Here is a 13,954-nt window from a genome sequence, read left to right as displayed (position 1 = left end):
CTTGATGATCTGCAGACAAAATACTTCTCCGCATTAGATTGCAATAGTTTAATGAAACTTTTCTATAATCAGCATAATTCAGAAACACAGAGAGACATAATAATTAGGATTAGACAGATCATTTAAGTGAATTACCGAATGATCCAAATTGGAGACAGTGCTTGAACTCGCCACCTTCTTGATTTCTTCAATGTCTCCTTCATTATAGGCTGTGAGAAGTCTGCTAGCACTTCGGCTCTGATCACTCTTCAGAAACGCATCAATCCTACCCAAAAGAAGAAAAATATTCAGACAATATTTTGGTATCACGTTTCCTAAATCATTCATGTTTTCTTGTTCGTAGTAACCATATTCAGTCCAGGTATTATTAGTCATTAACCAACCGAGTGGCTGCATAAAGAGAGAAGAGTATACTCACTGAGAACAGTCATTGTAGCATTTTTCTGCCTGCTTCAGGTCATGAGCATACAGATATACGATGATTGCACTAAGATAGGCCTGAAATAAAATGGTGTTAAGAAGTAAACAGTTAACCGCAACACTAACATTCAGAGATGCAAGAGCGCATATCCTCATACCTTACACTGGCTATTTGTGGCATCGCACTTATCAGCAGCACCATCAGCTGCAATAGGTAAGCAGCATGGGAAAGCACATGTTCATTCTCCGGCAATGCTTGTTTCTGGTTCCCCCAAGGTTGATTCATCCTCATCCTCATCCATGACCAAGATTGATGAGCCTGCAACAAACTCTGTTCCTGATTCCACCAAGGTTGATTCATCATCCTCCTCCATGATGACCAAGATTGATGAGCCTGCAACAAACTCTGCGATAGCCGGTTTCTTCAGGCATAAGTTCCCATTCCAAGGCTGGCCTTTCCACAAGTATGCTCCTTTCCCAATGGGTAAGCCTACAAATCCCTCTGTACCTGCAACAACACCGTCGTCTTCTGGAGCTGCTTCTGCTGAGGAAGAGGAATCTGAGAAGGTGCCTTCTTCTCCAAACAAAGGAAACAACAGAGATGGAGGCAACGCATAATGATTGAAGATTTACTGTGTTTAATGAAATACTGAATCTTTCCTCTAGTTTTACATATTGTAACAAATAAAATGTACCATGTATTATATCAAATGCTATGTGACATTTACATGGAAAAAGAAATTAATACAATTTATCTTATCTACCAAGTTCTCAAGTTCATTGTTTTAAGGCAATTTTCACTGTGACAGACACAGGAATATGAACAACGTGTCCTGCATTTCCAAACAGTTTGATTCCCCCAAAGCTAGCAATAGAGCTGTTCTTCTTCGCTGTGAGGATCACACTAAGTAACTTTGTCTCTCCACTGGCTATAGAGAACTGAGTAGGAGATACCTTCATCAAAACATCAAACGGAGGAATCAAACCGACATTATAGGTCTCATTTCCAGCAATGTTTGTCACTAGTCTTTGGACACTTCGTGTGTTGTTAAGCCTCGAGACAGTGATGGACGGCAAGTTGAGGTCAGATCCACTGATTGTTGCATTTCTAAGCATGCAATTCTTGCCAGTGTAGTTGAAAACCGCTGGAGCTGATCCATTGATCCCACAAAGAAATGACATATAGTCTTCAAAACCTGCATAGACAGAGAGAGAGACCGTTAGAATGATCTACATTTGGTTATATGAGAATGTGGAAAAGAGTCAATTTAGCTCACTAGTATCAAAGATTAGGCCAGGATCCAAAGCTGCGGTTGCGTTCACAAAGCCATTCCCCATATCAAATGGGGTTGCAGGAGTCAAGGTTTGATCAGGATTAGCATAAGCACGCTGAGCCATTATCGCCTCGCCTTTATTGTCAAACAGAACAGAGGTTGTTGATAGTGCTGATGCAATGGCTGAAGGACTGAACTTTCTGAATTTCTGCTTGATCAATGCAGCTACACCAGCTACATGAGGAGCAGCCATGCTTGTACCAGACATCATTGCAAAATTCTCTCCTAAAAAAGAGCAAAAAGAACACAAAAGCGTAAATGGGAAAATCCTTGACTATAACAATGTCATGCTTTGGAGATATTTGTATACCTTCAAACTCAGTGGATTCGGTGGCAGCTGAACTCCAAGCTCCCCAAATGGAGTTTCCCGGAGCTACAAGGTTTGGTTTCAAAATGTCGGCGTCGTTAAAAAGACTGTCTTCTGGATCAGGCCCTCTTGCTGAGTAGTACATAATCTTGGGAGCTCTGTCACTGAAGTTAGGATTTTGTCCACCTGCAATGGCTGCAACTGCCCCAAATCTAACAATCTCCTTGGTGGTTCCATTTCTTTCAAGAGTAGAGTTATAGTACTTGAGTAAAACCTATATATGAATTACATATTGTTATTACTAGTTATTAATGAAGAGATTAAGTGTTATATTATCACCTTAGAATCTTCTGAGGATGGGATTATGATGCCAGGCATGTCCATCGGTGTCGGATTGATCTGAAAGCCAAGGACATATGGGTCCATATAGAACACAACACCCTTTGCAGTTAGATTCTTGGCAACAGCTAAAGCTTGTTTAATAGTGGAAAGCCCGAGCACGAAACGGATAGAGTAGCTACATATCAGGAGATTCCCACGGACAAGATCCTTATCAAAGCTGTCATAGTCTTGGCATTCACCTACATACATGTCTTTATCTACTACTGAACTTTTGTTCTTCAATGCATCAAGAGCAGAGATCATTGTGTACTTCTTGCCTTCATCTGTAGGAACTAGAAGAAGAAAAACGAAACAGCAATTCAAAGCTCAGTCACTAAAAACTTAGCTGATGAAATGAAACCAGATAAGACTTACGTGCAAGTCCTATGCCTGGAATAGATACATTGTTGCCTAAAAGTATCGAATTAGAGTAAACTCGGTCGTGAGTAGCAGCACCAACTGTGAAAATCCATGGGCTGAAGGAGGACATGCTCTTGGGAGAAGGACCTGTGTTTCCAGCAGCTTGCACAACGAATATACCGGCCTTAACAGCTGATAGCATAGCCATATCTAACGGGTTAAAGAACGTGGCTACACCAGGAGGACGTCGATTAGGTGTAATGGATAGACTTAATATGTCAACTCCATCTTGTGCTGCCTAACAAAATTCATAACCACTGGAAAGTGTCATGGAAAGATCGATACATTCTAGTAATAAATTGAACAAATATGTTTACCTGGTCTATAGCAGCAACAACATCTGCAGCAAATCCCCCAAAACTCTTATACAGTGCCTTGTAAACAGAAATACTGGTACATATCAAAACATGTCATTAGTACACTCAATGCACTACGAATGATAAAAAGATAGTATCTCGTTAATATCTAACTACTTACTGCGCACGAGGAGCGATTCCACTAGCACTTCCAAAGTTATGGCCAGAAACTACAGCTGAGACACCATGGTTTCCTGCTGCAATGGAAGCTGTGTGCCTGTTTCATCAAGAATAACAATATTTAGTAACAGAATGTGAAGTAGTATACCCTTCAACATTACAAACAAGTTGATACTTACGTGCCATGGCCATCACCATCAAAAGGTGAAGCATAGTCCTCAGATGAGTTAAATATCCCTCGAGTAATAGCTGACTCTGCAAAATGGCGAGCTCCAACAAGCTTCCTATTACACGAGCCCGATGGGAAATCTGGTGTAACTTCACAAACACCTGAGAAATGATTAGGGATGGGATACTGACGCTGTGAAGTGTCAGTGCCATTGAAACTAGGGTGAGTTGGGTCAATGCCAGTGTCTATAAACCCGATAACAATTCCTTCTCCAGCAGTTTCATATCCACCTTCTTTAACCCATGCACCTTTTGGTAAACCCATGAACTGAGGTGTATAAGTTGTTGCAGTCCTTACAGAAAAATCCAACACTACGTTTGCTACTTCCTTTCTCTTTGACAGCTTATCAGCCTTTTTAAAAAGCAAATAAGAGAAAAATTAAGAAAATTTTATATAAAGAAACCAAACATAGTACATAAGCTGATAAAGACATGGATATGATCAANAGACTTACGTGCAAGTCCTATGCCTGGAATAGATACATTGTTGCCTAAAAGTATCGAATTAGAGTAAACTCGGTCGTGAGTAGCAGCACCAACTGTGAAAATCCATGGGCTGAAGGAGGACATGCTCTTGGGAGAAGGACCTGTGTTTCCAGCAGCTTGCACAACGAATATACCGGCCTTAACAGCTGATAGCATAGCCATATCTAACGGGTTAAAGAACGTGGCTACACCAGGAGGACGTCGATTAGGTGTAATGGATAGACTTAATATGTCAACTCCATCTTGTGCTGCCTAACAAAATTCATAACCACTGGAAAGTGTCATGGAAAGATCGATACATTCTAGTAATAAATTGAACAAATATGTTTACCTGGTCTATAGCAGCAACAACATCTGCAGCAAATCCCCCAAAACTCTTATACAGTGCCTTGTAAACAGAAATACTGGTACATATCAAAACATGTCATTAGTACACTCAATGCACTACGAATGATAAAAAGATAGTATCTCGTTAATATCTAACTACTTACTGCGCACGAGGAGCGATTCCACTAGCACTTCCAAAGTTATGGCCAGAAACTACAGCTGAGACACCATGGTTTCCTGCTGCAATGGAAGCTGTGTGCCTGTTTCATCAAGAATAACAATATTTAGTAACAGAATGTGAAGTAGTATACCCTTCAACATTACAAACAAGTTGATACTTACGTGCCATGGCCATCACCATCAAAAGGTGAAGCATAGTCCTCAGATGAGTTAAATATCCCTCGAGTAATAGCTGACTCTGCAAAATGGCGAGCTCCAACAAGCTTCCTATTACACGAGCCCGATGGGAAATCTGGTGTAACTTCACAAACACCTGAGAAATGATTAGGGATGGGATACTGACGCTGTGAAGTGTCAGTGCCATTGAAACTAGGGTGAGTTGGGTCAATGCCAGTGTCTATAAACCCGATAACAATTCCTTCTCCAGCAGTTTCATATCCACCTTCTTTAACCCATGCACCTTTTGGTAAACCCATGAACTGAGGTGTATAAGTTGTTGCAGTCCTTACAGAAAAATCCAACACTACGTTTGCTACTTCCTTTCTCTTTGACAGCTTATCAGCCTTTTTAAAAAGCAAATAAGAGAAAAATTAAGAAAATTTTATATAAAGAAACCAAACATAGTACATAAGCTGATAAAGACATGGATATGATCAAGATTACCTGTTGTGAGCTAACAAAGACAGCAAACCCATTGATGAGATAATGGAAGCTATAAAGCTTTATATACTTTTCTCCCTTCAGTGCATTTCTAAGCAAAGAGTCATGAGCTTGAGCAATTGCTGATCTCCTTGATCTCCAATAACGTGATTTCGAGATGTTCCTATATATAACCAGAGAAACTAAATCAACAACAGGGAAGACTCTGCACAACAAAAGAGTAAACTTTTATACACAATATCCAGTTTCTAGTACTGTTCTAAAGCATGATAGTTAAGTGAATCATACAATGCATGTACCTGAAAGTGAACTCTTTCACAAACCAAAAACCTGAAAATTCAAGATTCCAAAGAGAAGTGCAATTACCTTGGTGGAAGTTTTGGTCTAGTAAACTTGGAAGTGTCTCCATGTTTGGAATTATCTCTGGCTCTTTTAACTTCTGCTTCTTGTTGGAAAAGATGAAGAGTAGGAGCTTGTTGTAGAGTAACAATGTAAACAGCCGTAGTAGAGTTAACATCAGAATCATCATAATCTTGTCCAAATGAGTTCGACAAAAAACCAAAACAGAACAGAAGAAAAACCCCAAAATTCACCATTAAAACTCTCCTCATATCTCGCTCACTCACTCACTGATTAAAAACAAAAAACCCCACGAAACCAACCAAATCCTTAAATAAGAAGATAAAGTGAGATAAAAAAGCTGCAAAAAGAAGAAGACATCATGACGCAAACATGGTGAGTTAGTGGAATCTGCAGAAGAAAAAAAGGAACTGCCTTTTATTTATTTTTTTCGTGTTGGAGACGGTGAAAAGAAGAGTAAGCTATATATAGATACACATACTAGTATGTATATAGTACACACAAGATAGATATGATTTTTCGCAGAAAGAAGAACCCAAAACTCACGAGAATCTGAAACCTTTTTTTTAATGTTTATTGGATTCTGTGTAAATTTTTTGAACGTTTTAACACTCTACACTACAAGTCTACACTACAACAGGGTCCCCCAGAGACCGAGAGGCAATGAAAAGGACGAGCACAGTGTTTTTTGGAAGAAAAAAAAAAAAAAAAAAACAGAGTTTTGCAAAATTTAGCTGTTGGAACTTGTCGGCTTGGATTTTTTTATTTTTATTTTTCTTATACTTAAATTAAGGTTTTTAGTAACTTCCACAAATTTTACTGAAAATCTTAAAGAAATCAGTGTAATACTAATAAGTATTCGAGTAATCCTGAATTTGATCATTATATAAAAATCTGATTCTATTATTAGTCTGTTACTTTTTAATTGAGAACTCCAATTGGTTAAAATGAAACAGTATCATTTCGAATCGCCGATCAAGAAATAAACAAAAACAACAAGTAACGACTATATATTAACATATGATTAAAGTTGTCGCAACCTTCTTTATAGTATGTTTGATCATTTGATGTACTAAAATTAAAAAAAGCTGAGATTTAGCATCAAATGGGTGGGGTAAACGTGAAGCATCATTAGGAGTGTTAATGGGTCACACCGTTATGTTATTTTTTGACTTTGCGATTCTTTTCGTACTTTTTTATTTGTTTTCTATCTTTTCTTTCAACGGCACAATCCTTGTTATGAGACCAAAGACTTTTTTTGGTTAACATTTTTACAAATGTTTACAGTGGATAAATCATCATCATTGAAGAAGATTCGATGCTAAGTCATACAAGTTTTATTCCTAGATGTGAAGTAATGAATGTGAGACATTTTATCAGTTTTCGCTTCTATCAAATCTTGGTTAGTTCATTCGATATTTTTTTACCACTTGCCGGGTTTAGAATCCAGACCCGACCGAATTGAAAAAAGGTCGGCCACGAGTCACTAGTATGATTGAAGCTACTGAGAGCCAACCAAATCCGAATTGTCCACGAATAAATTAGTTAAATTTGCATCTATTTGGTTTAACGTACCATTTTGGTTAGTAATGAGTTTTGATTACACTGTATTTCAGTTCATGAATTTCACTACAAACAAGCATTTCTGCATTTTACTTATCATTCAACTTTTGACCCCAAAAAAAAAAAAACTTAATCATTCAACTAACCACACTTGTTCATCATTTCATGATTATCAAACTTAACACATGTACATATGGACGCAAACTGAACACTAGCTAAAATGATTTGGGTCCGATTTCAACTACAGTTACCTAACTTTGAACTATTCGAATGTGAACTAACCCCAATGTCTACGCCTATAATCAGAATTAACATTCCAAAGCCCTTTGCTTTGGCATTGCAGATGTATGGTTGTGGTCACAGCATCAGTGAGTAAGAACGTTTTACCATATCTCCCTATACAACGTATTAACTTCTACCTAAACAAGGACCAGAGACAGAGAGGCTATATATAGTTTGGAACCGATTAAGCCCATATTCCCAACTAGCGACCAAGGTCTGATTAGTTTCTAAGAGGGTACTAAGTTCTTCAAAATGGCTCAAGAAAGCTGCTGTTAACTACGTAACACAGACGCAAATAAGGTGATGATAAAACAGGTTTAATGAAATGAAACACAAAAAGAAGATAAAGGCAAAAACACTCACTCGTCACCAAAATCTACAAACTTTGCAAGCTAAGATAGATCAGAGAGATTGCAGGCTAAAGTTACGAAAGGCAACAATGAAAGCACCACAATTGTAAACCTGAGGAAGTTCAATCAAACAACTTTAATAACGCCTTCACAAATCTCAAGATAACAGCAAACAAAAACCCCAAGACAAAGACTCATATTCTCATTCACTGCTAACCTAATCACTGCTGCTGCTGATTATGTGGCGGTGGTGGCATGCCAGGACGCGGTGGAGCAAAACCTCCAGGAGGAGGAACCATTCCAGGGCGTTGCGGAGGCATTCCTTGCATCCCATGAGGTGGAGGAGGAGGAGGTCCTCTCATCATACCACCAGGAGGAACCATTGGCCTTTGCCCATACTGAGGCGGCGGTGGTCCAGAAAACTGCTGCGGCGGTGGCCTCATACCGTAAGGCGGAGGAGGACCTCTTCCCATAGGAGGACCTTGACCACCAAAAGCTGGAGGCGGTGGCAACATCTGTCCCGGAGATCGAATAATCGGAGGAGCCGAAAGCTGAGGCGGACGAGAGATCTGAGGCTGCATCATCCCAGGAGACGGTCCACCAACACCACGAACCGGACCAGATAATCCAGGCTGAGCTTGAACCAACGGACCAGTAGGCACACCACGTCCAGCAGCACGACCGATTCCTGGACCAGCAACAGCAGCCGCAGAGCCAGCTTTAGCGCGAGACTCGTCAGGAGGAGGTGGTCCTTCAACAGTCATTGAGATTACTTCTTCACCTCTAAGCAACACCAAACCAAGCGTTCGGCGATCTTCTCGCTCTTCGTTGTTCTTTTTACCTTTAGCTGGCGGAAGCTTACGAAACTCCTCGCAATCGCCGAGAACGAGGTTCATGTGTCGGTCGAACGCCATGAACTTCCCAACGAGCTGTCTCCCGTCTTGGATCGTCACTCGCATTCGGTAGTTTATGAACTGAAGCATCTTCGAACTCTTCGACATCGACATTTTTTCGCCGATTCAATAGTAGACACTCGCTAACTAGCAGAGATTCAAGCCGGCGAAGTCGAGTACGCCGGAGGATCGAGATTTAGGGTTTCAAAAACTAAATCGAGAGGCCAAATTTGGGGGTTTTTTTGGCTTTGCAACTCGAGAACAGTGAAATTTCTAGGGTTTATTAAAAACAAACGCTCTTATTCTCTTATGGGCTTAATTTCATATTAGGCCCAGTGGGTTTCACATCAGTATCTATATAAAAAATATTATTGCATTTATTGAATTACTATTTTTTTTAAACACAGTAATTACTATCTCTATTATATTATTTAAACAACCCTTTAAACAAAGAACCTTATTTTCTGTAGTATATTACACAAAATGCCACTGTATTAAATTACAAAATATACTAACAAAATCTTAATATTAATTTGTTGTAACCAGAAAATGATTACCCATAAAAATAGCAATTGAAACATGACCTATTATAATAAAATGATTGGAATACAATTTACAATATAAAAATAAAATGAGCCCATAAATAAATAGAGTAACTGATTAAATAATATAAAAAGAAAAAATAATAAAGTAAAAACCTAATCAGCCACCTTTCACGAAATGAACCCAACTACATATTCTCACTCAATAATACAAAAGAAAATAATATCTCACACATTAATTGATAATACAAAAGAAAATAATTATTGATTTCATTATTCATTAGCTCAAAATTAATGGTAATCTCTTATCTCTATATACTTATTTAAGTAATGTTGTTAAAGATTAACCTTATGGCATATGACATAAAATGTCATTATATTTTAATTAATTTAATAACTAAAAAAATAAAAAATTATATTACTTTATAAAATAATATAACAATATTTTGAAATTATTTAATAAAATTATTTAACAGATTCTATTTATTATTTCAGAAATTTTAGGAAACAATAACAAACTATTTAGAACAATTATAGAAACTTAATTTTATTTATAAAACTAAGATTAAATATTTACATATCTAAATTGTTTAATAATGACAGATATATATTAAAACTAAGACTAAACATTGCTTATATTTTTAAAATATCTCCATATTCTTATTTAAGCAATGTTGTTAGAATTTTAACCAGCTTTGATGTGGCATATTACGAAAATGATATTGTATTTTAATTAATCTAATAACTAACAAAAGAAAAGTTTATATTTGTTTATAAAATAATAAAACAATATTTTCGAAATTATTTAATAAAATTATTTAACATATTCTATTTATTGTTTCAGAAATCTTAGGAAACTATAACAAACTATTTAATTGGCTAAAACTTATTTTTTTATACATAATATTCACTATGTAAATAATACTGAATGCATAATATTGACAATATATATATATATACATAATCTAATTGTAATTTTCACGTATAAAGTTAATATATACTAACATGTTATACTACTAACTGCAATGGTGTTAATATTAACATGGGTCAATACATGTTTGATTGGATTTTTTTAGACTTTACCGAATTTATAATTAACGAATTTGATATTGTACCCTAACCAAAATAGTACTACCGACTATGGATCGAAATCGGAGTATGAAATTAAGTAAATTATAGACATAGTTTTATAAAATGTATAGAATAAATAAAAATTTTACTATTATTTTGTAAAAATAAATTCAAATTTACGTAAATATTTTCCCACGCTGTAAAGCGTGGGTCATTATCTAGTTTATCTCTGTATTTATATAACTTCACTGATATAATGAAGATCAAATCTTTGGTTATCATAACTTCCATATGTTAGCATATGTAAGATTGAGTTGTGGCTACACCATTCTTATGGGCTTATTGCGTCATATTGAATTCTGTATACCTTTATATATAAAATCACTGATTAATTCTTACATAAACTGTATCAAATTACCATAATAATAATTATTGAACTGTAATTCTGTAACAAATCAAATCCTTTTCTATAAGCTAATCTCTCAAAAACAAATTATGCAAAATGTTTAAAAATTAAAACTCTTTTTTGTTTTTGGGGTCTTTAAGAAGAAGCATATCCATGGGGATGAGTCTTTTGCCACTTCCAAGCAACTTCAAGACTTTCTTGAAGATTAGTGTAACGAGCAGACCAATTAAGATCTCTAAGAATTTTTGCCGGATCACTGTAAACCTCTGCGTAATCTCCAGGTCTTCGAGGCAAGAAATCTACTTTGATGTCTACTCCTGTCGCTTTTTTACAAGCTTCCACAAACTCTTTCACCGATCTTCCTTTCCCAGTACCTACATTGTAGATTCCGACATTTTTAGGCTTAGCTTTTTCCAGTGCCTTCACGTGAGCATCTACAAGGTCAGTAACGTCTATGTAGTCACGAACACAGGTTCCATCTCCTGTTTTGTAGTCTGTTCCTTTGACCTATGCATAGATAAACCAAATTTGAATTCATTTTGTTTTTCAAGTTTTAAAAGTTGAGTCAAGAACAAGCATCGAGAGTCTGATGAGTGTTTACCTGCAGGCCAGGAATCACGCCGCGAGCTGCATCAAAACAAGCACCTGAAATACGCCCGTGTTCTCGTAGCTCAGGTTTTGGAGCTTCTCCTAGTCTACCTTCTGGATCTGAACCTATCACGTTAAAGTATCTGTGGAAGTAATAAAGATCATCAGACAATGTTTGGCTTATCAAGTCAGAACCAGAGACGTTTTTAGAAACGTGGAACTTGACCTTAGGATCATGACTGCCATGTCAGAGTTTTTAGAGAAATCCAGAATCATGTCTTCAGCCATCTTCTTAGCTTTTCCATAAGGGTTAATGGGGACCTAAAAATTCGATAATTTCCAAAGTTGATGAGACATGATCATACGAAAGAGAGGGTTTTTCTGAAACTGTTTTTTGAGTACCTGTGGAGTAACTTCAACAATAGGCATCTTGTCAGGTTCTCCATAAGTGGCACATGTGCTTGAATATATCAACTTCTTCACTTTATGTCTAGCCACAGCTTCAAGAACTACTAATGTGTTTGATGTGATATTGTGGTAATACCTACAGAACAAAAAAATCGACATGAGATTCGAATTCCAATCTAGCAGAGATGTTGTGAACAAAACAGTGGCTGGAGATTGTACTTTAGAGGATCTAGAGTGCTCTCTCCAACATATGCTACTGCAGCAAAATGCATAACAGCATCAAACGCGTTCTCTGAGAAGATTTTCTCGACCTGAAATGAACAAAACACATACTTCATACAATATACAAGGAACAAACAGCTCAAAAGAATATTACGGGTATGAAAAGTTACAGCTTTGGCATCTCCTAAATCAGCATAAATGAATTGAAGCCTCCCAGCTTCTGGGAACAATCCTTGTAAAACCTTGACAGCGCCAAGATTCCCACGAGAAAGATTGTCCTGATTGTGAGACAAAATGATTAGTGTCACAAAACCAAACATTGCAATTTGAATACTTCTCCAATGGATCACATAATACAATCAAAGAAAGAAACTTTACCACAATGGTGACACGGTATGACTCCTTTAGCAGCCTCAATGCAGCATGTGATCCGATATATCCAGCACCACCAGTGACTAATACATGAGTCACGCCTTCCTCACTGCGAGAGAACTGTGAAGAACAACAAATTGCAGCAAGACTGAGATTACTAACCAAACCAGATTTAAGAGAAATGTTTTTCAGACATTTAAAGTGAGTAACACATCAAAATTGAGGAGTTTACCGCGGTTGGTGACGTGAAGCTAGGTGCGTGCTTGAGCATAATAATGCATAAAGCTGTAAGAGAAACAACCAAGATAATCCTGCCCATGACATTGCTCTTCCTTTTGGGTTCTAAGTATTCCATCCCTGAATTTTTATCAAAATCAAAGAAAATGATTGATCATCTAGACATCTAACATGTTGCAGAGACTCAATACCTATATACGTAAAATTGTAGTAGACAGTAGACTAACCTCCAAGAGGTCTTGAGTTTCTTCCTTGACTTCTAGCTCTAGAGAAACTTAGCATTGGGAGATTCAGAAGAATCTGAACTTAAAAATATCTCAAAGTCTTCTTTATCCTTTTAGATATTGAGAGACAAATTCAAGATTTCAGTAGCCAGCAATCATGAAGCTCATTGCTGTTTGGAGTCATACAAGAAAAAGAAAAAAAACAAAGTCAAAAACATAGAAGAAAGATAGAAAAAAATATAAAATATGATTGGAAGTGGGACCTTAATGAAAGAATCAAATAACAAGGAAAAAGACAGACAAAAAGATGAATACATTTATCAAAGTTTCAATTAATTATTAAAATTTTATTTTCATATGTTAATTGGAAAGAGAAAACAAAAAATTCTTAGGCAAAAGAGAGAGAGAGAGAGAGCATGTTTGTCATCACAGAACAGAACAAAACAAAAAAAAAAAAACAGAGAAACAAAAATGCAAGAAGTGTAAAAGTCATCGAATTTGATCGAAATTTCTTAGCTTTATGAAAAATCCATCTGAGAAATCACGGATCAGAACAAACCCATCAACGTTTCGATTGCCAATTTTGTATTCGGATTCAACAACAAAATTATGATCAGATGTTGTAAATCAGGTTTAGCAAAATTGGGTAAACGGGAAGAGACAAGACATAGATAGAGAGAGTTACCTGAGAATTTTGCATTGAGAGAGAGGGAGGAAGGAGAAGAGGTGTGTGAAGAATGGTTGAAATGGCGAAAGGCACGAACGTTATTAAGGGATAGAGAGAGAAGAACGTAAGAGAAACTTAAGGGAGAGAAAGAGAGAGAAGATGGGGGGAGAAGCGGAGGAAGAAGAAGAAGAAGAAGAAAGTGAGGAGAAACGTGCAATGCAAAACGAAACCACAACTACGAGACCTGGTCACCACTCTCTCCTTCTTCTCCCCCTTCAATTAAGGTCTCTCACCTTTTTGGAAAGACGAAAATAATATTTAGGAGAAAAAGTTTAGAACCAAATCCTTCAACTTTGACTAAATTATATTTTTAACCCCTCAAGTATTTTTTAATACTGATCCATCCGACCCGAGTTTTTGTAGTTTTATCGTCGTGTCATAATCTGGATCCGGGTAGTCCGCAAGTGCGTGAAGTTTTTGTTCATTTCAGTGAATGTGAAATACTGTTTTACCAAAAACGGTGTTGACCAATTAAAGAAATTTTCATAAA

General features: G+C 36.9%; 4 protein-coding genes across 5 annotated transcripts; 1 reads left to right on the top strand and 3 right to left on the bottom strand.

Moving 5' to 3' along the window:
- Nucleotides 479-1,056, top strand: LOC104733454. Its single transcript, XM_010453033.1, has 2 exons — nt 479-484; nt 553-1,056. Exons 1-2 carry the CDS (start codon nt 479-481, stop codon nt 1,036-1,038), a joined length of 492 nt encoding a protein of 163 aa, XP_010451335.1. The 3' UTR covers nt 1,039-1,056.
- On the bottom strand, nt 1,101-6,162 carry LOC104731487 (subtilisin-like protease SBT2.2). 2 transcript variants are annotated; one of them, XM_010450867.2, is made up of 10 exons: nt 5,586-6,162; nt 5,223-5,382; nt 4,722-5,122; nt 4,544-4,639; nt 4,384-4,456; nt 4,022-4,304; nt 2,401-2,735; nt 2,065-2,335; nt 1,698-1,979; nt 1,101-1,616 (listed from the first exon to the last, which is right to left on the bottom strand). In XM_010450867.2, exons 1-10 carry the CDS (start codon nt 5,828-5,830, stop codon nt 1,198-1,200), a joined length of 2,565 nt encoding a protein of 854 aa, XP_010449169.1. In that variant the 5' UTR covers nt 5,831-6,162; the 3' UTR covers nt 1,101-1,197. The 2 variants fall into 2 exon arrangements, with proteins under 2 accessions (XP_010449169.1, XP_019089592.1); XM_019234047.1 differs by lacking the exons at nt 4,022-4,304; nt 4,384-4,456; nt 4,544-4,639; ... (1 more) ...; nt 5,223-5,382; nt 5,586-6,162 and adding exons at nt 2,818-3,100; nt 3,180-3,252; nt 3,340-3,435; nt 3,518-3,917.
- LOC104731486 (small nuclear ribonucleoprotein-associated proteins B and B'-like) lies at nt 7,263-8,928 on the bottom strand. Its single transcript, XM_010450866.2, has 2 exons — nt 7,992-8,928; nt 7,263-7,886 (listed from the first exon to the last, which is right to left on the bottom strand). Exon 1 carries the CDS (start codon nt 8,779-8,781, stop codon nt 7,996-7,998), a length of 786 nt encoding a protein of 261 aa, XP_010449168.1. The 5' UTR covers nt 8,782-8,928; the 3' UTR covers nt 7,263-7,886; nt 7,992-7,995.
- On the bottom strand, nt 10,669-13,703 carry LOC104731485 (probable UDP-arabinose 4-epimerase 3). Its single transcript, XM_010450865.2, has 10 exons — nt 13,423-13,703; nt 12,741-12,907; nt 12,509-12,633; nt 12,283-12,396; nt 12,075-12,182; nt 11,902-11,993; nt 11,677-11,818; nt 11,501-11,595; nt 11,288-11,417; nt 10,669-11,193 (listed from the first exon to the last, which is right to left on the bottom strand). Exons 2-10 carry the CDS (start codon nt 12,793-12,795, stop codon nt 10,822-10,824), a joined length of 1,233 nt encoding a protein of 410 aa, XP_010449167.1. The 5' UTR covers nt 12,796-12,907; nt 13,423-13,703; the 3' UTR covers nt 10,669-10,821.

The sequence above is a fragment of the Camelina sativa genome, chromosome 12 (assembly GCF_000633955.1).
Source record: "Camelina sativa cultivar DH55 chromosome 12, Cs, whole genome shotgun sequence".
In the NCBI taxonomy this organism is placed as follows: domain Eukaryota; kingdom Viridiplantae; phylum Streptophyta; class Magnoliopsida; order Brassicales; family Brassicaceae; genus Camelina; species Camelina sativa.
This window is presented reverse-complemented; position numbering and strand designations above follow the sequence as displayed.

Coding starts and splice junctions, on each gene's coding strand:
- LOC104731487 (XM_010450867.2), bottom strand. CDS start 5,830: ATGAGGAGAGTTTTAATGGTGAATTTTGGGGTTTTTCTTCTGTTCTGT. Junction 5,383..5,585: donor AGACCAAAACTTCCACCAAG/GTAATTGCACTT, acceptor GGTTATATATAG/GAACATCTCGAAATCACGTT. Junction 5,123..5,222: donor TCTTTGTTAGCTCACAACAG/GTAATCTTGATC, acceptor CTTTTTAAAAAG/GCTGATAAGCTGTCAAAGAG.
- LOC104731486 (XM_010450866.2), bottom strand. CDS start 8,781: ATGTCGATGTCGAAGAGTTCGAAGATGCTTCAGTTCATAAACTACCGA.
- LOC104731485 (XM_010450865.2), bottom strand. CDS start 12,795: ATGCTAAGTTTCTCTAGAGCTAGAAGTCAAGGAAGAAACTCAAGACCT. Junction 12,183..12,282: donor CATACCGTGTCACCATTGTG/GTAAAGTTTCTT, acceptor TCTCACAATCAG/GACAATCTTTCTCGTGGGAA. Junction 11,596..11,676: donor TTGTTGAAGTTACTCCACAG/GTACTCAAAAAA, acceptor TCGAATTTTTAG/GTCCCCATTAACCCTTATGG.